We start from the raw sequence: 23,229 nt of genomic DNA on the forward strand, positions 1-23,229 counted from the left end.
CACTTAAGATCTTTTAAGAAATATTCCTTTACTAGAAAAAAATGTGTTCGCTCATTCATCTTAAAGGATGAGTGTACATCTTAGGAGTACATAATTATTTCTTAGCCTATATATCTTGGTTTTACACTACCCGGCTGAACAATGAATCATTTTAGATAGAATAGTGCTTGTGATATGGGAAAAACGGTAAGACTTCCTAGGGACAATGGTGTGTCTCCTTTGCTATCATCAAAGTTCTTAAAGGCATAATTATTTTCTTTACTGAGTGGAGCACAAGCAGGGACTCATGTGAGATATTTCCATCATGTGCATTTTCAGGGCCATGGCTGATCCTGGAAACAGAGGAGGGATCTACCGTCCCTTGAGCCTCACCTGCTCCCTGCTCATTGTGGGAATGTGCTGTGTGTCTCCTTTATGCTGTCAAAGCCAGACAGACCTGCTGGCTCTTAACCAAGCCGATCCCCAGTGCTGGGAATCTTCCTCAGTGCTCCTCCTGGAAATGCGGAAGCCTCGGATTTCCAACACTGTGTCAGGTTTCTGGGACTTTATGATCTACCTGAAGTCATCTGAGAACTTGAAGCATGGGGCACTGTTTTGGGATCTGGCCCAACTCTTCTGGGACATCTATGTGGACTGTGTCCTCTCCAGGAACCATGGCTTAGGAAGGAGACAATTGGCTGGAGAGGAAGAGGAGATCTCTGCAGTGCATCCGCCGCACTCAGGGAGGAAACAAGGTGGTCAACCCCGGGTCCCGGGTCTGGAAAGGGTCAATCCAGGATAGATGTACTAAATTGTGAGGAAGAGGGAAGTGGCTTTAGACGGATCGATTGACACATATATTCCTCTCAGGGGTGAACCCTACAAGCACACACGTGATAAGAAGATAGATAGTACTTCCTCTTGTATTTCATAGTAGCTATTTATATTAGAATATTGTCCTCATCTTTATACATCAAGGAAAAGTCAGAAAGATGAGTAAGGGAAAAGGAAGAGTCCCAAAATGCAACATAAAATTATAAAAGGATGCTCCCAAATTAACACTATTTTTTTTTTTTACCATTAGCCTGAATATTGGGTCATAACCTGTGTTTACTTGCTATGGACTGGGGAAGATTTGAATATAAACCTGGGAAATGTTCACAAAAACATAAATGATGCCACTTTTAAATAAAACAAACAGCAAACACATTGCTTATATGTAATTGGAAGGACTCCTGAGATGTACTTAGTTGATGAAGTAAAAGATAGAAAAAATGGCTGGCTTACAAAGTCACTCCTCATTGCTTTTTAAACAAATCTCAAGTAATTAACTTCCAGCAAGCTGAAGGGTTAATATTTAATAATTTGGAACTTCCTACAAATTTAGAGGTTTTCACGTCAGTAAATATTATATTAAAATACAGTCTTTTCTGAAGGCACTAGAAGAAATGTCTTTTAGAGAATTAGGATGAGGGAGGATCAGTCTGGAGTGAGCTGAGAGATACCTTAGCCTTAAACATATTGCTTTTGCTCCTTTCTTGGCGGTGTTTCAACTAATGAGCTTCCAATGCTTACAGCAAGGGCGGTTTGAGTGGCAGTGAGTTAGTAAATTAGAATTATATACTTTAATAATTAAGTTATTTAATTATAAAAGTTAGAATTATTTATACACAAGTGGAACACTAAGGCATAACTAAATTTTGCATGCATACATTTTATTGTGAGAATTCTTATGTATTTCCATAATTTCTTAAAATAGCAATCAACCATAAGAGTTTCAGATGAATACTTTCCCAAGATATTGTAGAGCCTTTATATATCTAGTTTGTTTTCATCTTAGTAACTAAAAATCCTCATGATTTGCTGATTCATAAAGCCAGATAATTCACTGATATTATTTATAGATACATTTATTATTTTAGCAAGTGTTATTGTAACTTAAACTAATTTTATTTTTTAGAGGAAATATCCTTTCAGCAGCTTAGCTTTAAAGTAGAAACAAAAAATGAGTGTCTAAATGTTTGTTATTAATATTTAAAAATATTTTGAACAGAGGCTGTCAAGACATCAGTCTCAGTAGGGACTGTATATTCTCCTCATCTACCTGAATAGTCTATGACTATTCTTTTTTAGCATACTTCAACATGGCATTTCCATCCTCCATTAACTTCCTTCTTGATACAGAGTTGCTATTGACCCAGCTGGTCTACAAACTTTAACTGCAGTTGCTACTACCTACGCAAGTAACAAGAGTGAACTTTTCACATTATTGAAGTTGTTTTAACATCTGACATAAGCAATTGTTTGAAGATCAGGAAACAGATCTTCCACTTGGTTTGTACAATTATAATGAAAGAGTGTCTTGGGTCAAGAAGACACTATATCTAAAAGTTAAATCGTGGCAGGAACATTGAGATTTCATCTCAAGAGGCTTGATTAAATCTCTAGTGGCTCACTGGCCCTGGATGTACCTGTACAAATTCCGCACTAATTTTTTCTTTTGCTACCAGGTCAGGATGGGGATGAGGGTGAAGAGGTGTTAGTCTCTATTGTTCTCAGGGAAATCAGAGAATCAGGGAAATCATCGGAACAGAAGTCAAGAACTACAATAAGTGCCTGCATAATATGCAAAAGGTTCTTATTACTTTGATGTTTTGGAATAAAATAGTTTAAATACAGTTGAGAGATGTTGCTTTAAATCATGCTTTGTTAAAAACAAAACTCGTATATACTTGTGTATGTTAGTATGTTATATTTGTTAATATTGGGCCAACAAGTATAAACAATAGATATCAAATAGCTATGTAATTGGTCAAGTTAATTAGTTTATTTAGCCTTCAGTTTCTTCATCTGAAAAAGAAGGGTATAGAAAGAATTAGATGACCCATAAAGTCTCTACAGGCTCTCGGTTCTAATGTTCTGTGCGTCTACAGAAAGAAATGTACAAAAGGCATGTATTTCATTCTGGAAAGAACCTGGAAGAGCTTTATCCCAAGGACAGCTTATCCACCAGGGTGATGGATGACCTGGGCACCGTGCTTGTTTGTAACAATGATAAGCAGGAACAGAGGAAGTCCAGAAATGAAATGAGAATTCCAAAAACTCTGAGGGCTAGAGACATCATTTGAGAAAAAAACTCAAAAGATCATTGGTATTTAGTCTGGAAAGATAAAGAACTAATAATTGAATGCTGAAATATCTGGAAGGCGTGAGGATGGTGTACCAAGGCTTAACCACTAAATTATGATGAATTATATAAAGGCATAGATAAAGAGGAGGAGGGTAGAAAAGAAGGGAGGAGGAGGGAGATGGAGAAAGATAAAGATATTAATTAATTTAGGAAAAGAGTAGGCTCATGATAACTCTCAGATAGAAAATAACAGAGTAGTGGTTAACTCATGGATTAGTTTCATGGGGCATGTGCCTTGATGGGGAATCAAACAGGCAACTTCCTGGTGCATGGGTCAATGTTCAACCAACCGAGCCACAGCGACTGGGTCTTACTGCTTATTTTTTAAACACAAAACAGAAGAGAAAACAATGTTTCAGATATATAATTAATTAAATTACAAATGCTTGATTTTCTATTTTACTCCAAGAAATTTCCTAAGGAACATATTCAGAAATTACCCATCTAGAAATCTATTCTAAGGAGACATTCAGAGATGTAACCAAGGATGCAATATGAGGCTCTTCACTGCAGTGTTATTTATAGCAACAGGAAATTTGAAAGTAGTCTAAATGACCCATAATAGGGTAATGGTAAACTAAAGTATGGTATAAAGTGTGTATGCATAAAACTATGGTTATTTCTGGAAGATTATGCTAAGGGTGACTTAAAATTTTTTTCTTCATATTTTTATACCAAAAATTATATAATGACCATTTTTATTTTTAAAATCAGAAACACATCTTAATACATATTAATAAGGAAATGTATTTATTATAATTTAATTTATATAACTGAACTGCATAGGACACAAAACTGCTTAAACACATATTTACATATACACCTCTGGAGTAAATTTATATAGAATTTTGGAAACAGCAAACTTTCTTTTAAAATGAATTTATTGATATTAATTAACCTGAAAAAATTTGGTGACTTAATGATTCGTTCCTTTTCTCTACTTTCAGGTGCACATTCTCAGCAACCAAGAATCCCTTCCCTGAAGAAGAAAGAGATTGAAGATTTGCTAAGCCTGTACATACGCAGGAGAGGGTCTAAATTAATTGGAAAAGCAAGCAGTGGCCTTGAGATGAAGAGAAAATAAATCTAACTTCAGAGCTAATTCAAGTCTTGGAATTTAAAAAATATATATTTTTTTCTTGACTATTGATCATGTATTCACTTGAAATGGTGGGAATGTCCAGAGATAAATATTTAGCCACAATCAGAGTACTTAGTTTCATTCGTTTAGGCTGCTAGCATGTTCCTTCAAATGATGACCTTTCTTCCAGATCATCCCACAGTCTGAAAGACTTAAAAGAGCTTTCAAGGATGGGTAGGGGTTTGGGGATACTCAGATTCTTTGTATTCATTTTGACCGTTTGTTTTGGGATGCATGACATTGTTAATGAACTAGAGTGCCATACATTTAACTTGAATATGTTGCATGACTTCCAAGCCATTAACCACTGGATTGCTTATGCTCAGGCATGTTAATTAGCAGTTATTGATGACCTGTGATACCCAAATCTTCTTTAAAAGAATATTTTTGAATATTTTAACTGAATGATGCAAAAACAAAAAAACACCTGGTGAATAAAGAATTCTTCTAATGAAAACAGAATTAATAAAAGCTCTGGACCTCAGGCAATATTATTGAAGTCTCTTTATTTCAATATTTAATGTTATCATTAATGATAATCAAATCACAAATAAAATGAGCATTAAGTTTGTTACTTCCAAATAAGCATATTTTCAGTCTGATTAACTATGAAAACTTTATAATTGATTAGACTTTGCATTGAAAAGCAAGCTAAAAGTAAAATGAACAACTTTATAAGAATATTACCTGTAAGCATTTTTTTCCCTTAAAATAAGCAGGCCTGAATGAGGTTCATAGCAGAGAAGTCCAATTAGCAAGCTTATTTGAGTTCCAGACACATTGTTCTTTTTATATCATATAATTATTCTATTTTTCCAATCATTCTATGATAACTGATGACTGAGAACCAGTTTGAATTTCGGCTACATGAGCGATTTACTTGCTTTCTCCTGGTCCAAAGGAAACCTCAGTAAATGTTTTGTTTTTTTTTCCTCAGTAACTGTTTTAAGGAAGGTTTAGGACCCTCCTAAGCTAAAACTCTTATCTAAAGGGTTATTATTAGAAGACTCAGCAGCATCTGAGGTTTAGCCAAGCCCTTCAATGGGGGAAGCAGGTCTGGGGGAGGGGAAGGGAGGGGCCCAGCCCCAGTCCCAGCTTCTCTTGTTTAGAACGAGCACATCAGAGGCTGCCACGCTGCGGCTGCCATTTCTACATGGGTGCATGGTTTTGCTTTCATGCCACTTTCTCCAATGTCTTTAATCGTATTCTTTAAAAACATCACACAAACACATTACCTCTTATAAATTGTTAAAAAGATGCCACTCTCATGATGCTTATAATACCTGCCCCTCACTCCTATTTCACCATGGTCTACACAACACCCACTGCCCAAGTTTTCTTAGAGGGTCAGAAAGTAAATATTCTATGCTTTAAGGGCCATCCAGTCTTTGTTGCAACTCATCAATTCTGCCTTTGTAGAATGAAAGTGGCTGGAAACAAGACCTAAATAAATGAGCATGCCTGTGTTCCAATGAAACTTTTGTTTATGGACCCTGAAATTGGAATCCATATCATTTTCAAGTGTCACAAAATAATTATTCTTCATGATTTTTTTTCATTATTTAAAAAGAAAAAGTCCTAACCACTCTTAGATCATAGCGTGTGCAAAATCAGCAGCGGGTAAGACGTGCCCTTGGCTGTAGCTTGCTGACTGGCATGCTTATAAACCATGTAAGGAACAAGCTGGGATGAAGGAAGAAGGAGGCGATACATTGAGCAACAAAACTAAAATAAAAAATTTGTGATAAGCTGAAAAGCAAATTTAAAAATATTAGGATGAGATTGAACAGGGATAACTTAGTCCTAATCCTATCCAATTGGACATTGCTTCACTCTGGAAACAGTACTGAAATTATAGATCACATAAATAAAGTTCAAGCCTCTCTAAATGTAACATGGACTATTCATTAAGATAATTGGTAAAACAATGAAATCACAACAGTATTTATTGAGAGAAAGTACAGAGCAGTGGGTTAGAGTATAAGCTTAGGAACTGGGTTTGAATCTCAACTTCTTTATGCACCGACCAAATAACTTTGGACAAGTTGCTGACTCTCTTTGTGCCTCAGTTTTCTTATAAAATATCCACTTGCTAGGTTTTCTGTGATGATTAAATGAGTTAGTGCATACAAGGTACTTAGAAACAAAGTGCTCTAATAGTAAAAAGTGTTAGCTATTACTTTGGACATCATTAAATTAAGCATCTACATCCTCATTATACATACAGAGAAAGGAGGCACACAGGTACTTTGGCCAACCTCATTGGAATGGGGTCTTACAGAGAAACAGTCATGTTTTAAAAATAAATTTGAGATCATTGTTGATTTATATACAGTTGTCAGAAATAATACAGAGATATCCTATATACAGTGCATCCAGTTTCCCTCAATGACAACATCTTGCATAACTATAGCATAATAATACAGCCAGGAAATTGGTACAAACCAGTTTATTCAGATTTCACCAGTTCTCAGTGCACTCAATTATATGTGTGTGTATTTAGGGTTTTTTTTGGTGTGAGCTTATTCTCCAGCAAGAGCAACCAGATAGAAAATTAGCTCATCAATTCAGTAATTTAAATGTTGTTAAAGAAGGTAGTTACACAACTTCATTTAGATCACAGACTTGAATATTACTTCCAACGATTTTAAAGTAAGAATGGCCCTCTACTGGAAACTCAGCACATCCGGATTGGATTCAGCCTCTTCTTTCCATTTCCTCAACCACCCCCCTCACTCCCAAAGGCTTTACCCTTAAGAACTAAGACACATGAGTAAGGAGATGGAAAAAATAAAACTTTCTTCATCCTTCGCACCAGACTATTGAGAGAGAGGGTAGAGGCTTAATTCTTTCAGTACAGATTTTGAAAATATGTTTCTTCATCACCCCAAGGGGCCTTTGAGACTGGACTCCTCTTCACTTCCAGTTGGGCAAGGTGATTTGATCAACAAGGGCAGAAAAGGCCCTGCTCACCTGCTCAGCTCCACGATACAGGTCCGTGTTTACGGAAGATTGAGGATCTGAAATCAACAAACAAGAGAGTCCTTCAGAGAAGATACCTGTAGGTTCTCAAGCTGATATTTATAAAGCTCCAGGACAAGTAAGAAACAGAATCCACCTCTCCTCAGTTCCTGATGATAATGCACTTTCTCTAAAGTAGCTAGCAAATGAGGTAACTATTATTTACCAGGATCAATGACCCATCCAACCAGATTGTGGGTTCTCAAAAGGCATTTCCCATGACTCCAAGCACAGATCTGAGTAGTCAGAAAGCCCACTCATTCTGGTGTACATCAGAATCACCTGGAAAATGTCAGAAAAGACTGCTAGTTCCTACCCAGAATTCTGACTCAGTATATACGATGGTTAATTTTATGTGTCAACTTGATTGCACTAAGGAGCCCAGATATTTGATCAAACACTATTCTGGGTGTGTCTGTGAGGGTGTTTCTCAATGAGGTGAACACTGAATAAGTAGACTGGATAAAGCAGATGGCCCTCCCAATGTGGCTGGACCGCATCCAATCAATTGAAGGCCTGAAGAGAACAAAGTCTGAGTAAGGGAATTTCTTTTGCCTGCCTTCCAGCTGGGATGTCAGTTTTCTTCTGCCTTTGGACTCAAAATGAAACATCAGCTCTTCCTAGGTCTTGAGCCTGCCAGCTTTCACCCTGGAACTACTATTTGGCTCTGCTGGCTTTGAGGTTGCTGACTACAGATGTTGGGACTTGTCAGCCTTCATAATCATGTGAGCCAATTCTTTAAAATAAACCTCTCTCTCTCTCTAAAATATTGTGCCACATTAAAAAAAAATGACATTGCTCAATGTCTAAGATATATTGTCAAGTGAACAAAAGCAAAGATACATATGGGTGTTCCCCCAAAATGTATACACACATTTTGAATAATTATAAAGGCAGTGTTTATTAAAATACATTTCATTTTCAAAATTGAGCCATCAGCTGTTAAAGCGTGTATACATTTTTGGGGGGATACCCTGTAAAGGTAGAAAAAAGGGATGAAGGAAAAACCTCCCTAAACTGTTAGTGCTAGTTACCTCTGCAAAACAGGTAGCAAGGAGTGGAGGGCATGATAATGAATTCATTTCTTTAAAAAATCTTTGCTTAGGCATTTTAATTTTACAGTGAGCATGTCATATAATATTGTTTGTGTAATTAATTAAAAAAAGATCACAGGCTATGAAAACATGGGAAGGCTTGTTTTGTTAGTTACACACTTGAGTTACATGTGTTCTGTTGAACATAAGAGGAGAAGTTTTATGCCTTATTTACTCTATCTGTTTCCTCACATTGCTCCAGAATGACAAGGACCTTGAATAAACAGTATTTTATTGCCTGAATAAAAAACATTGTCCAGAGGCAAACTTATTGTAAGATATTCTATTTCTCAGCCCACAGTGATAAATATTTAAGACATGGCAATAAAGAAACAGGGAAGCAATAATCCATTTTATGCATGGAAGTTTTTTCTCATTGTTTGGTTGTTTTCTTTTTAAACTCCAGTCTCTTGGAATGTTAACAATAGCCAAAGATGTGCACCTAGCATGTGGTTTGGCATACATTTGGATTTCAGTACATATAGGGACTGAATTTCTATAGCATATAGGTGGAAATGTTAGACATATCTGTGAAATCATAGTCCAGAAGATATCAAAATGAGAAAATAATTTCACTCAAATGTTAGTAAAAATCTATCTGGTCTCTGAATGAATCAAGGATGAAGGAGATAGCTATCAGATTGACAGCTATGGAAGTTTAAAAGTATTAGGTTAGTGAGTCTATGATTACCTTTCTGGGCAACTGAAATACTGAGCCCATGTCTTCCTTACAACAATAATTAATTAAGCAAACCAATAGGAACGAATATCTACTGTACTCAGGCCTCTTCCTTGAGCTTCAGATGGTATATGTTGATTGCCGTTCTGATGCATCCATTTGCATGTCTCTCAGGCAATTCACAATTAATGTGCTCAGAACAGAACTCTTGATTTGCCCACCTCCATCTCAGTGTTCCCAGCTTTCCTCACTGCAATAGTGTATCGCCATCCACCCAAGCCAAGCCACCGTCACATCTTGCTTAGGCTGCAACAGGCTATTACCTGATCTCTTTGCTCACCCTCTTGCCCTTCTGCCAGCCACATTCCACACAATGCCAGAGTGTTTCAAAAACATATATCTATTTCAAAATGAATGCCAAGCATCAAGCAAAGCATGTGACACACAGTAAATGCTGGATGACCATTTGTTAAATGAATGAATGAATGAATGAATGAATGCATGCATGATTCCCAGGCAACATTTGAGAAGACTGCCTTCTAAATAAGTGAGACAAATACAGCGTGGAATGTCTATTGCTGGGTTGCTAACATTCTGTTCTTTATTCTCCTACAATTTGCTAAAGTTCAAGCTTCATTTTATGATTATTTAAAATAAGAATTTAGATGTTGGTTCCAGAGGAGAAGAAAAGAACAGGAATAGACGTCCAACATCTCCACCCTTAATGCCATCCCTCTACTCTCTTGCCTTCTCATCCTTTAAACCTATAGTGGCAAATAGATGGCAAAAAGGGATGGTAGAGAAGCTGGGAAAAGGATTTCAGATATACACAGTATATTTTACTCAAATTAGAAAGAAAATAATTTAATGAGAAAGTAAGACTAGAGTATTATGTCCTTTTCTTTTTTTTCATTACCACTAAAGCAAGTCCTGTTAGATGTTCTTTCAATCTAATCCCTTTAGTGAAAGTTTGAACAAACTGCTACTGATTTTTCAATCGAACATTTGGAATTTCTAGAGGTTTGAGAATCCCTTTCTATACTTTCTCTTTTCTATTAAGCTTCCATAGGCTTTTAAAATACTGTTATCCTAGGTATTGAGACTGAATGTTGTTGTTTTAATCTTATTAAGCCTTAAGTAATATAAAGGTCATTTTAATTTCCAAAGTGTGTTGACTCCTTAGTAAAGCTCCAATCCAATAGGGTGATCACAAGGATAATCACAACACTGGGTGAATACGTTAACGCTGTGTGAGTAAATCTTAGCATATTACAAATAGTAGATGTTTCTAATCTTCCCAACAATCCTCAATTTAAAAACACACACACAACTGGGACAGTAAAATTATCTGAAACTTCCTGCTGTGGTCTGATTCATTCATGACAGAGACAGAAATAAAACAAAAGTAACCAATACCTTAATTTAATTTCTTTACCTTTCCACATCTTCATCAGGGTGGTTATCATGCTTCTGTCTCTGACTAAGTTTGAGGTAATTCTAGTGAGCATCCATAGATTACACATAAATTATGGAGTGTAGTTTTTAATTTTAATTTATTTATTTTAATCCTCACCTGAGGATATGTTTTTACTGATTTTAGAGAGAGAGGAAGGGAGAGAGAGAGACACACACATCAATGTGAGAGAGAAACACCCATTGGTTGCCTCCTGTATACACCTAGACCAGGGATTGAACGCACAACCTTTTGGGTATATGGGACAGTGCTCCAACCAACTGAGCCACCTGACCTCTAATCCATATTACCCATGGCTAAGTAGAACTTACAAACAGGATCATATTCAATACCAGACTAAATAAGGACATAAAATTAAGAAATATTTAAGTGAGGGATGGCAGTGTTTAATAGCTGCAAATAGTAGCCATAAAGGTTAATATAGATCTGATGCCTAAAAGCCTCAAAGAAATAAGGCTAATATAAAATAAACTAGAGGGCCTGGTGCACTGATTCATGCACTGGTGGGGTCACTCAGCCTGCACCCTCTCACAATCTGGGACCCCTTGGGAAATGTCGGACCACCGGGCCGAAACTGGCAGTCCGACATCCCCTGAGGGATGTAGTAGTGTGCTAAGTGGCAGGCAGCCAGGGAGGAGCCTGAGCCAAGGCTGGATGCTGTGCCGCTCCCGCTCATCCTGGCCCTGCTGCACCTGCTTGGTAAGCTCGCTGAGTGGCGCTCCCACTGTGGGAGCACACTGACCACCAGGGAGCAGCTCCTGCATTGAGTGTCTGCCCCTGGTGGTCAGTATGTGTCATAGCAACCGGTCAACTGGTTGTTCGGTCGCTTAGGCTTTTATATATAGATAGATTACACTATAAGTTAAAATCTGATCAATTAGGATTTGCTGAATAATCATGAAGTATTTAGTACTCTAATAACAAAAAGGGAAAATGTGCATCCCTTTAATATAATAATTCATAATTTCTGCATAAGTATTTCAGTATTTCTATTTTGGTTGTAAATGCAAGTAGAGGAAAATTTTTCAGACATATATTTTTATTTTCTACATTATTTAACATTGCTAATTGCATCTTTATTCATTATTACATCATCCGAATTGAGAAATAAACTTTACTTTTTCATGATTTTCCTTTAATGGTTGATTTTGATAGACCTTAATAAAGTCACTTAAAATATGCATGTCTTGCCTTAGCCTGTTTGGCTCAGTGGATAGAGTGTCGGCCCAAGGACTGAAGGGTCCCAGATTTGATTCCAGTCAAGATAAGGGCACGTACCCTGGTTGCAGGTTTCCCAGCCCTGGCCAGGATATGAGCAAGAGGCAACCAATCTGTAAGTCTTTCTCACATTCGAGTGTCTCTCTGCTCTCCCTCTCTCGTCCACTCTCTAAAAATCAATGGAAAAACATCCTTGGGTGAGGCTTAACAACAACAACAAAAAAAAAAAAAAAAAAAAGCATAAATCTTTTATCTTTATGTATCAACCTGAACACAGTGTGGGGTGTTGTCTTCCAAATATGTGTAGATCTAGTCTATGAAGAATCTGAACTGTGCAAAATAGCCAGCTTACATTTGTTATGGCTGACCCAACACAACATTTTAGAAATAAAAAAGGTCAAGTGGATATTGACTTTGCTTTGAATACTTATCATGACCCCAGTGATGTTTAGATGGAAATACAGTGGGTGGAATCTTGTGTCAGCTTAAGAATCAAGCACAAGGCGTTCCTATGCCATCCTTGTCTCAGGCAGTCTGGGCATACTTCTGGCATCTTTGTGATGCTGTTGCTCTGATACAACAATAATAAATCTCATTCCCTTCACAGTAGAGAATTTAGACTCGCCAAATAATTACTTCATTGAGTTGGCTCTATCAAGTTCAATATCCAACTGACACTATGTACCCATTTATAGTCTACTACCTATTACGGTCTAAATTGAAATTTAGAAATTTAGAAATTGAAGTCCTAGCCCCCAGTACCTCAGAATGTGACTATTTGGAGATAGAGTCTTTAAAGAGTTAATTACATTAAAATGAAGTTTTAAGGATTGGTCCTAAACCACTATGTAGTGTCCTTATGAGAAGAGGAAATTTGGATAGGGGCATGCACAGAGGGAAAATGGTGTGAAAACACAGGGAGAAGATAGCCATCTACAAGCGAAGGAGAGAGGCCTTAGAAAACACCAATGATGTTGACACCTCAATCTCAGACTTGCAGCCTCCAAGGCCCCTAAGAAAAAAAGTGTGTGTGTGTGTGTGTGTGTGTGTGTGTGTGTGTGTGTGTGTGAAATGTATCTATCTACTTATTTATCATTTTATTATTACCATATTTTTTTTTTGCTTAAGTCAACCAGTCTGTGGTACTTAGTTATGACAGCTCTAGCAAACTAATATGTCAACTCAGAAATATTTTAAGAAGACCTTCTGTGATACAGAAACACACGAGAATGTTATCCTTTGTTTTATCACAAGTCTCTAGATGAATTGTACTCCAACATAAAAGATCTTAGGTTTTCTTAAAAATAAATGGATATAAATATCAATATCAATATGCTAAGATAACAAAACACTCTATAAAAAAGACATCATGCCAAAACAGAATAACTAACTATAGGAAAAAAGGATTGGAAAAAAAGGCCCTTTAAAATTTATCAATTAGTCATAGTTTATGAAGAATATGATGAATATAATGATGATACTACTTATAATATAGAAACCTTAACCAATTATCCTCTAGAAATAGAGCATAATTTTTACCTATTTTTAAATGGTAACATTAGGCTGACCAGTTATATGTGTTAATACTATTGATAATAGCAATTGCAATAAGAAACTAATAAGCATTTGCTGAATTCTTGGTATGTGCCAGGTGTTAGACTAAAATCTCAGATGGTTTATCACCTTTCATGCTCACAACAACTAGAAAGAATTAGGCAGTACTAGAAATCATGTTCAGTGATGCTACTGAGGTGCAAAAGATTCACTACTCTGACTGGTGATGAATTGTACTTTCTAGATGAATTGTAGCTGTTGGACTAATGTTATAAAATCAAGTGTTTTTAAAAGGCCATCACTATCTTTACTGATTATGAAAATCTTACCTGATGTCATTTCTAGAGTGAAGGCATCCATAAGTTTTGATAGCAGTTCTTGCAGTTCCTCTTCGTTCAGCTCATCCTTTTCCTCCTGGATGTTAACTGTCTCTTTCCTTTCCATGGGGGCCAGAGTAGGACTGTTGATTTCCGTAGGAGCAATCTGAGGGGTCTCCTGCAGCAGTTCTTCCTGGGGACTGGTTGGGGAGCTAAAGATTTCCTTTGAGGTCTTTTGTGCTTGGCTTTGTGCCTTGGTGCTTTGCGTTGACCTTGGCAGCAAAATGGCCTCTGGAGATTCTGAATTTGGTAGAGCATGTTCTACTTTTGCTTGACTTTGTTGACTTTTGTCAATCACAGTGGGGTTAAGAAGAGGGTCCCATTCCGGACCATCCACACAGGCATCCTTGCTCTGGGAAGAATCTTCTTCTTTCCAAAACCTTTTACCCTTTTCATGGTCACCCTTGGAAATCATATTTTGATAAGAAGGTGGATGGAGTGGCTGAAACTTTGCCTGGAGGAAAAAAAAAAGCTTTATTTATGAAGAAATTAACACTTATCTTGCTTTCTTATTACATGCATTTCATTTTAATATTCCAAAAGGAAATTGTAATGTGATATTTTTTTCTGCTCTCTAAATACATTAATCTTAATGTATGCTGTTAATTCAATATCAAACTAAAATTGTCTACAAAAGTTAAAACAGCTCAGATATTAAAATATCACAGGGAATAAATCACAATGAATTTGAAAAATTTTAGGTTCTAGACACTCAGATCCTAAGATCGTAAGGAATTTCTGAAAACATCAGCCTATATTGAATTGATAGATTAAAAATGGAGTGTAAAATAGATATGTTTTCATATTCAATATCCTTTAAGAAACAATTTCTTATGTTTTGGTGTAGTATCAAAGAAGATCTCCAATTACCTGAAAAGTCTATGAAAATACTCTTTTCAACTGCAAATTTGTGTGAGGCCACACTTATTCATATACTAGAGGCCTGGTGCACAGATTCATGCACAATGAAAGAAAATTAATTACAAGGTGGCTGGTGGGATGGGACTGGGGGAGATAGGCCAGACACTCCCTGGAGCCAATATCCCATAGTCCCTCCCCAGCATCTGTGGAGTGAGCGGGATCTCTCTGGCAGGTGGGGTCCCTCAGCCGGGCCTGAGGGGATCGGGCCAAAACCAGCAGTCTGACATCCCTTGAGGGGTCCCGGAGTGTGAGAGGGCACTCTGCAAAGTTGCTGTTGTTCAGTAGCTCCTGTGTTGAGTGTCTGCCCTCTGGTGGTCAGTGTGAGTCATACCTACTGGCCAGTTGACCAGTCGCTTAGCCTTTTATATATGTAGATTTCAACCAAAACATCTTCCCAGAGATTGAATGCTGAAGCAATCATGAAAATCCAGATATTTTTTATTAAGCCATATATTAAAGAGATTTCTAAAAACTGCAAAATGATGCCACACTTCTCAGTCTTAAAAATATGGAGTTACTGCTTAAAATTGTTATTTATTTTATTTTTTAAATCCTGATCCAAGGATATGTTTATTATTGATTTAAGAGAGAGAGAGAGAGAGAGAGAGAGAGAGAGAGAGAGAGAGAGAGATTTGTTTTTCCACTTATTTATGCAATCATTGATTGCCTGTTGTATGTACCCTGACTAGAGATTGAACCCTCAATCTTGGCATATTGGGATGATGTGCTAATTAACTGATCTACCCAGCCAGGGCCTCCATGACTCAGTTTTAATTTTGATTATGGCAAATAGTGATAGATATAACCCACAGAAGCTCCTCGGGAATCCTAAAAAAAACTTAAAGAAGGTAAAAAGGATAATGAGACCAAGAGGTTTAAGAATGAATGCTGTAAAGAACCTCGTTGCCCCAAATCTATTGTTTCTGAATGGTACTAATTCTGTTCTCTCCCAATGGCACTACCTTCACGAAGGGGGAGGACAGTCCGGAAAATGAAAGCTGGAGTGGGTCCAGGTATGAAGAGGAGAGGGAAAGGGAAGAGGCTGATCAAGGTGAGATGCGAAGTTCAGGCTGCAGCCCTCCATTGACCAGAGGATTCGAAGTCAGACTTCCAAGTGGTCTGGGTGGCCAGGGTCTCCTACATTTTATACCTGTGAATCCCGTCCCATTTGTCGTAGCTTAGTCCACAGACTGTCCTGGTTGGCTGTGAGTTCTTGAATCTTTGTTTCAAATCTGCAACATTTTTCTTCTTGGGAGGTGTATATGGCTTGCAACTTGTCTTTGTATCGGTTTAACTGTTTTTTAAGGAACCTGGAGAAAAACAGGTCTGAATGGGTTGAAAGGGCAAGGGACCAGCAGACTAAGTAGAGGCGTGTGTAGCAAGATGTACTCCAGGTGCCCTCCGAAGGACAGGATGCCGGAGAAGCCTGTGCCTTGGCTATTATCTGACATTGCTCACCATGTGCAGCTGTCCTTCGGGTCTACGGTATACCCGATTCCACTAAGAATTTCACTGGCTTTGAGAGGGTTTAGAAAACTCATCCTGCAAACCTTCACCAGGTACTCAAATCTGAACATTGACTTTAGTCATTATCATTTTGTCTAGAAATACTCCAAGTAAAGGGTAGTATACAGGCCATGGCTAAACTCCTGACACCTGTTCTCCACCAGGTGCTGTGAAGGCTTCATCCTTGTTCCCCCTGGACCCCCTTTCCCTCAGGTTCTTGCTTGGCTCACTCTCTCCTCCTTCAGTCTTTGCTCACCACCATGTTCTTAGCGAGGTCGTGTCTGACTACCCCACTTGAAATTGCAAATCAGAGTCCCCACCGTCCGCTCCAGCACCTCCCATCCCCTTCCCTTCTTTAAGTGTCTCCATGGCCTTTTATGTTATCAAACTGCCACAGAGTGTGAACAGATTTTCGCTTCTGACTTAGTCTCCAGCCTTCAAACAGTCACCTTACGTGACATAAAACCTGTTTTTCTTATCTGTGATTTACGCTGTTACTTAATAACTACTTACTGTCTCTTTATTCTGGCAACTTTTTTCTTTTCTTTCTGTTTTGCTTGTTGCCATGTCCTCAGACCGCAGCCTGCAGTAGTCCCTGTTACAGATATGTGTGCAGTTCAAAGTGGCTTGCTAAAGTACAATCTCATTCTTTGATCAGTGCTGTTGACATGTTTATTGAATTTGGAGAAATGTACAATCTCATTCTTTGATCAGTGCTGTTGACATGTTTATTGAATTTGGAGAAATGGGCTCTCTGGTGGGAAATGCAACATTTTTCACTGTTAGAGCCTTTGAAATTCCTATTTGCTCCCAGCCTTGGAGAGCTCTTGGAATTTAGTTTGGGTTTCCATCAGAGGCAGGCATTTCTAGAGGCTGGCCTTCAAACTTCCAGACAGTCTCTCTCAGGGGAAACAGGAGCCTGACTCTAAAATCCAGAATCATAACTGAAGTTTAAAGTATATCCTTATAGTGGGCTTTCAGAAAGGAGTCGGCCCAGGGAATTGATGTTGCAAACAATCAACCGTTCTCAGAAAGCTTCCCTAACAGTATCATCTGTGCCGAATGTGCTTTTTATGAACACTAGTGATGCCGGTTTCTCTTTCTCCCATGTTGCCCCCCAACTCCTGTCCTCTTTCTCCTCTCTCTCTGGGCCATCTTCCATGTACCTCCTTCCTTCCACAATCCAGGTGAAAGTAGGTAAAGCCCTATTCAAAGTATAGTTATTTTCTTACTCCATTTTTTTTAAAGGAGAAATTCTCCCGCAGAGTTTTTGATGAATATAATTTACCCGATACCAAGATTTCCAGCAACTGGGAGCCCAGTACTTTCCAGGCAAATATCCATTGTTCACAAGCAATTCAGATTGTTTGAGAAATAATTCCTTTCAAATGATCTAAAATCTTCTTTTCTACACTTTGAAAAATCTTTATCTTTAGCTTGAATCTCCCTTGTAATGGGCTTTCAAATAGAATGGGAACACTCCCAGGCCCAGTGACTCACACACAGAGCAATTTCGTTCCTTGATCAGTACCTAGCGGAAGACAGAGTAATAAACAGGTAGCTAACGATCGCATGATGCTCTTTCTTTTAGTGTAATCTGAGTTGCCTTTTAAGTAGCCAGTGACACAATGTTGGCTGATATTGAACTTAGTTAACTATATATCTCAGGTCTTTTCCAGACTATTTGTTCTGAACATGGGCCTGTAATTGTAGAACTTGCATTTAATCCTTTACAATTTGGTCTTTGTTAATTGCCCCAATGTTCTAGACCAGTGGTTGGCAAATTCATTAGTCAACAGAGCCAAATATCAACAGTACAACGACTGAAATTTCTTTTGAGAGCCAAATTTTTTAAACTTAAACTTCTTCTAACGCCACTTCTTCAAAATAGACTCGCCCAGGCCATGGTATTTTGTGAAAGAGCCACACTCAAGGGGCCAAAGAGCCGCATGTGGCTCGCGAGCCGCAGTTTGCCGACCATGGTTCTAGACTATCACATTTTAGTGAGCCCAGATTGTCATTCAACTTATTGTCTAGGCCATCTGGTATCATGTCACACACATTTGAGAAGCATACCCTCTACTACTTTACCCAATTCACTGATACAAATAATAATGCAGAGAGAAACAAAGACAAAGCCTTTGCATAGGTTCATTCATTAATCAGCCTCACACTTGGGTATACTTTATGTTGATAAATACCTTACCAGGAGACCAATGATGTATATATTTATTAGGTAGGAATTATGTAAAAGGAAATAACTTATTTTAAAATAATTAGTTTGAAATACTTATTCTAAGAATTAAGTTTTAAAGAATCAAAATTGCCTTTTTATTGCTACGCTACTTTCCTTAATTTTATTTCGAATTTATTTTTCTTATACCATAAAAAAGATTAAAATTGCTTTTAACATTTGAATTATTTAACTTCTTTGAAAGTGTTGTTAAGCATCTTTTCATGAGTTATCACAGATTTTTTAAATGTCCCTTATCTGTCATACATTTATATTATGAAGCACATCTCTCTCTCTCTTTCCATATATATTGAGCATCTGCTAAATAACAAGCATTGTGCCTGAAAATCAAGGTCTTCCCTCAGGGGGAACTTCTCATTGAGGATCATGAATTCCATCTTCTAAAGAAATGACAACAGGAGACAGGAACTCAAGGAATAATTAATCCCTTGAGACACAATAAGATGGTCGACAGTTTCCAACAAACCTAATAAACCTGGTAGAAAGTTGGATGCGGTTGGGGGACGTGTACTGATTTCTTTAGAAGAAAGGAAAACACACACACCAGGCACACACAGAATCGTACTTCGCTGAAAATGCTTAACCAATTTTCAAGGACTGAGATAAAAACTCAAAACATAATTCAATTAGCCGGTTGATCGCTGTTGTGTTTAACTATTCAAATAGAGATGAAGCCCCCTTTCATCTTCATATGGAATCATAGGATTTCTCTGTTAAGAAATATCTTCTAGGTTTAAAAAATCGTGGTAAAATCATTGTAGAAAATTTTTTATAAAAGGAAAAAGAAACGCTATTGATTTGTTTCTGCTGTCAGTATTTGTGCATGCCCCTGGTTCCTACCTTCTTTCCCTATGGAGCGCGTTAATATATTCACGAGTCCTCCACAGTTCATTTCTAATGCTGACTGTGGCCTGAAGAAGCAAGAAACAGAGAAAACAAGTTTTTGGTTTAAATTTAATCCGCATTCCTAAAAATTCATCATAACATAATAATGATATTTTTAAAAATTTCATTAGTTACTATTTTTAAATGTGACTAATATTTGGGTTTATGTCATCTAAGTGTTCATATGCTCAAAGTATCTATATATATAAAACCCTAATATGCAAATAGACTGAACGGCAGAACAACTGAACAACTGAACCACTGAACAACCTGTCGCTATGACATGTGCTGGCCAAAACATGTCATAATAATTTCAAATATTCGTTTAGTTTTAATCTCTTGCTTCTAGGTGGAAAATTAAGTGGTCTGGGGCAAAAAGATGTTTTGGTCTCTTTCTGTACAGTACTTAACACCTCTTAGTTCTGTTTCCTGTCTCCATTGAAGACAGGGGGTGCATGCAAAACATGGCGGCATTGGCTATAGCAGGATGGTGGAGCAAGTGAGCAGGGGCGCCAGACCATGGCAGGGCACCAGTCACTGTCATCGGGGCGAGCCTCTGGTGGTTATTGAAAATTCTTTGCTTCTGCACACCACAGTCCCGCTGGGCGCTCACACCTGTTCCGGTGCCAGCTCTGCTCACATCCACTGCTGGCACCAGAGCCGCCACTCACACCCACTGCTGGCGCCTGGCACCGGCCCCAATCACTCAGTGCCGTCAGTGGGTCTGAGCGGGGCCGGCGCTGACAGCGCATGGTAGCAGGGCTGACTGAGGGCCGCAGCAGGAGGGGCCCAGCGGGGGCACAGAGGATGGGCTAGACCTGCCCCTGTGCCCACTGCAGCTTCGCGGCCCAAAGTTCCTTTCAAAGTACATGAATTCATGCACTGGGCCACTAGTAGTCACATAATATTGTTTTTACATAACAATTTCCTTTAACGAGATTTAAACATAAAAAAGAGTTTTAGGGTTTTGTTTTTTTTTGTTTGTTTGTTTGAATATATTTTTATTTATTTCAGAGAGGAAAGGAGAAGGAGAGAGAGAGAGAAATATCAATGATGAAAACATTGATCTGTTGCCTCCTGCATGCCCCACACTGGGGATCAAGCTCACAACCCAGGCATGTACTCTGACCAGGAATTGAACTGTAACCTCCTGGTTCATAGGTCAATGCTCAACCACTGAGCCACGCCAGCCAGGTGAGTTGTAGGTTTTAAAATTAAGTTATAATAGTCTTTTGCTCAAGTTAAGTTGCTGCCCAGGACATCTCTTTCTCCAAAGGCATATGCCAAAGCAGTTGGGTCACTTGCTTTCTCTTGGCCTAAGAAATCTTCCATTTCTATCTTCCACCTTCTACTTAAACTTTCGTGTCTTTCCACTGATGCCTAATTGGATGTGTACTTTGCATCATCACTTCTCTTCGAATTCACCAAGTCTCTTCGAGTTAATAATGGTCAGCTCCACTCTCATTTACAATCCTCCCACAAAACCTTGTCTCTCACATCACACTCTGAAACCCAAGTGTAAGTCCTGACCTGATCCAGGCTGGCTCTGGCGCCTGGGGCACCATGTACCAGCCTTTGGCTCCCACACATCTGGATGGGGGATTAGATTTCATTACTCTACATTTGTAAGCAGCTGTGGCTATGCTCCATGACCTTATCCCAATGAAATTTTTTCAGCAAATAGATTGGAAATGCTTCTTGGTTTTTTAAAAGTATACATTCTGCAAATACTTAGTCATGTATGCATTTTTGAAAATGCATAGAATAAAGTCTGCAAAGGTATAACTCACACAGATTACATTTGGGGAACTAGGGACCAGATCTGGGTTGAGAATTGTGATTGAGAAGGACTTTACCTTTACCTGTGATATTTTAACTTTTTATAAGACAAACTGATTCAGGTGTTATTTATATTGTTAAAGATGTTTGTTTAGTTTTTTTTTTAATCAAAGAAAGATAGGCTGCAGCAACTTTAACAATGAAAAAGAGATGCAAGGGATTAAAGGAGAGTAAAATAAAGGAGGAAAACTCAAACAGCAAAACCTCTTTAAAATTTCTTCCCTCAGAACAAATACATGTTAAAGTGAAAAAAAACATTCTGTATTGTGAAATGGCTTTTCTTCCTCTTTTCTTGGGAGCAGGAAATAGAGCAGCTCTTCCTCTGTCCTCACACATGTAATTCCAGCTCTCTGCCAAGTGACTCCAGGGGTTCTGAGGGGTGTCTGAGGGGCTCCATTTACGGAGCTAATGACGAACATGCACTCAGACCTGAAGGAACATCCCAGAGGCAGCCGCACAGGCTGTGCATCAGTGGGTGGTCACAAGACCTACTCTCCATTCACACTTCCACCCAGAAAAACGTATTGAAATACCATTAAGGGTCCAGTGTCCTAGGGTTTTACTCTTGAATTCTGGGAATTGTTAAATAAATAGTACTTATGTAAGATAAATTGTTTTAAAGACAACAAAGGATGAAAAATGACTAGCTGCTTAATGTAACCACCAAAACTCAAATTCTCAAAACTGACAAAGATAGTATTGAGAGAGAAAGAGAGAGAATGATACTATGCTAACTCCCATGTTGCAATTCTAAATTTTTAAAACACGAGCAAATCAAATTTAAAGTGGATTTAAAGCATAATCCACTACAAACAAATATAGCTTTTGGTTCCAGCAATGCCAGGGATGTTTGCTATCAAGGATTCTATTTGCTAATGCAATACTTCCAATAAGGGAAAACATGGGATAATTTTGATTGATGCTAAAAAGGTATTTAAAATAAATAAATTCGATGACTTCTGATTGTGTACCAAAACACTTAAAAAACAGGAAAAGAAAATGACTTCCTCCTCATTGAAAAGAATCTCAAATCAACAACGAGCAGCATATTTAATGGAGAAATACTAGGGAAATGCCCCCATTAAATCTAATCCCATTGAAGATAAAATAAGCTGCCCCATCATCTCTTGCATTATTCATATTGTTCTGAAAGATCTGAGTGTTTCAGGAATGGAGACAGGAAACAGAACTAAGAGGTGTAAGTACTGTACAGAAAGAGACCAAAACATCTTTTTGCCCCAGACCACTTAATTTTCCACCTAGAAGCAAGAGATTAAAACTAAACAAATATTTGAAATTATTAAGAGAATTCAGAAAGGTTTCTCTTTAAAAGATAACTATTCAAAAATTTATAACTTTGTAATATGCCATCACCAATAATTAAGAAAAAGATACAAATGAGAAAGGCCTTTATTCACAATAGCAGCAAAAAACATAAAATACCCAGGGTGCTGTAGTGAGAACATAGAATGATAGGAAGTAAGCTTATCTTGGGACGCTGGCAGAACCCAGCATGCCCTAGGTGCCAGAGGGCCACTGAAAACAAAGACAGCATTTTGAACTAGCACAAAGTTTTGAGAGTTCATTGAGGAAAACATGTGTATGTATACCCTACATATATATCCCACACATATATCAATATATACACACTAGAGGCCCAGTGCACAAAAATTGTGCATGGGTAGGGTCCCTAGGCCTGGCCGGCGATCAGGGCCGATTGGGGCCTTCTGGCTGCCGGCCGGGGCCTTCCTTCCCCAGCTGCCAGCTGCTCACTGGGGCCTTCCTTCATTCTGCGTCGCCCCCTAGTGGTCAACGCATGTCATAGCAAGCGATCAAACTCCCAATTGGTCGAACTCCTGAAGGGACACTTTGCATATTAGCCTCTTATATATATAGATATCCCACATGTCCTATATAATAAAAGGCTAATATGCAAATTGTTCCTTTGACTGGGTGTTTGACCAGAGGGCAGGGCTGGCCAGCCAACTGCCTGTGGCCCCTACCCCCAGCTGACCCCGCCCCTGATAAGCCCCCCCATCCCAATCTGGGGTGGGGCTGACCAGCCAATTGCCTGCAGCCCCTCGCCCCAACTGGTCC

The 23,229-nt window shown here is 38.3% G+C and overlaps 2 protein-coding genes across 2 annotated transcripts in view; one reads left to right on the plus strand and one right to left on the minus strand.

Annotated features, from left to right (window-relative positions):
* Nucleotides 1–322: 322 nt before the first annotated feature.
* On the plus strand, nucleotides 323–4,793 carry FAM237A (family with sequence similarity 237 member A; the record flags this gene model as incomplete). Its single annotated transcript, XM_080668653.1, has 2 exons — nucleotides 323–734; nucleotides 4,117–4,793. 2 exons carry the CDS (start codon nucleotides 323–325, stop codon nucleotides 4,251–4,253), a joined length of 549 nt encoding a protein of 182 aa, XP_080524779.1. The 3' UTR covers nucleotides 4,254–4,793.
* Nucleotides 4,794–7,226: 2,433 nt separating this feature from the next.
* The window catches only part of DYTN (dystrotelin), a gene marked incomplete at both ends in the record, with an annotated part of 42,823 nt that continues 26,820 nt past the window's right edge, over nucleotides 7,227–23,229 (minus strand). Inside the window, 3 exons of the mRNA XM_080671141.1 lie at nucleotides 7,227–7,330; nucleotides 13,680–14,181; nucleotides 15,799–15,958. Of these exons, the coding sequence (XP_080527267.1) occupies nucleotides 7,227–7,330; nucleotides 13,680–14,181; nucleotides 15,799–15,958 (766 nt within the window). The remainder of the gene's footprint in view (nucleotides 7,331–13,679; nucleotides 14,182–15,798; nucleotides 15,959–23,229) is intronic.

Source organism: Plecotus auritus (genome assembly GCF_963455305.1).
Source record: "Plecotus auritus genome assembly, chromosome: 5".
NCBI classification, from domain to species: domain Eukaryota; kingdom Metazoa; phylum Chordata; class Mammalia; order Chiroptera; family Vespertilionidae; genus Plecotus; species Plecotus auritus.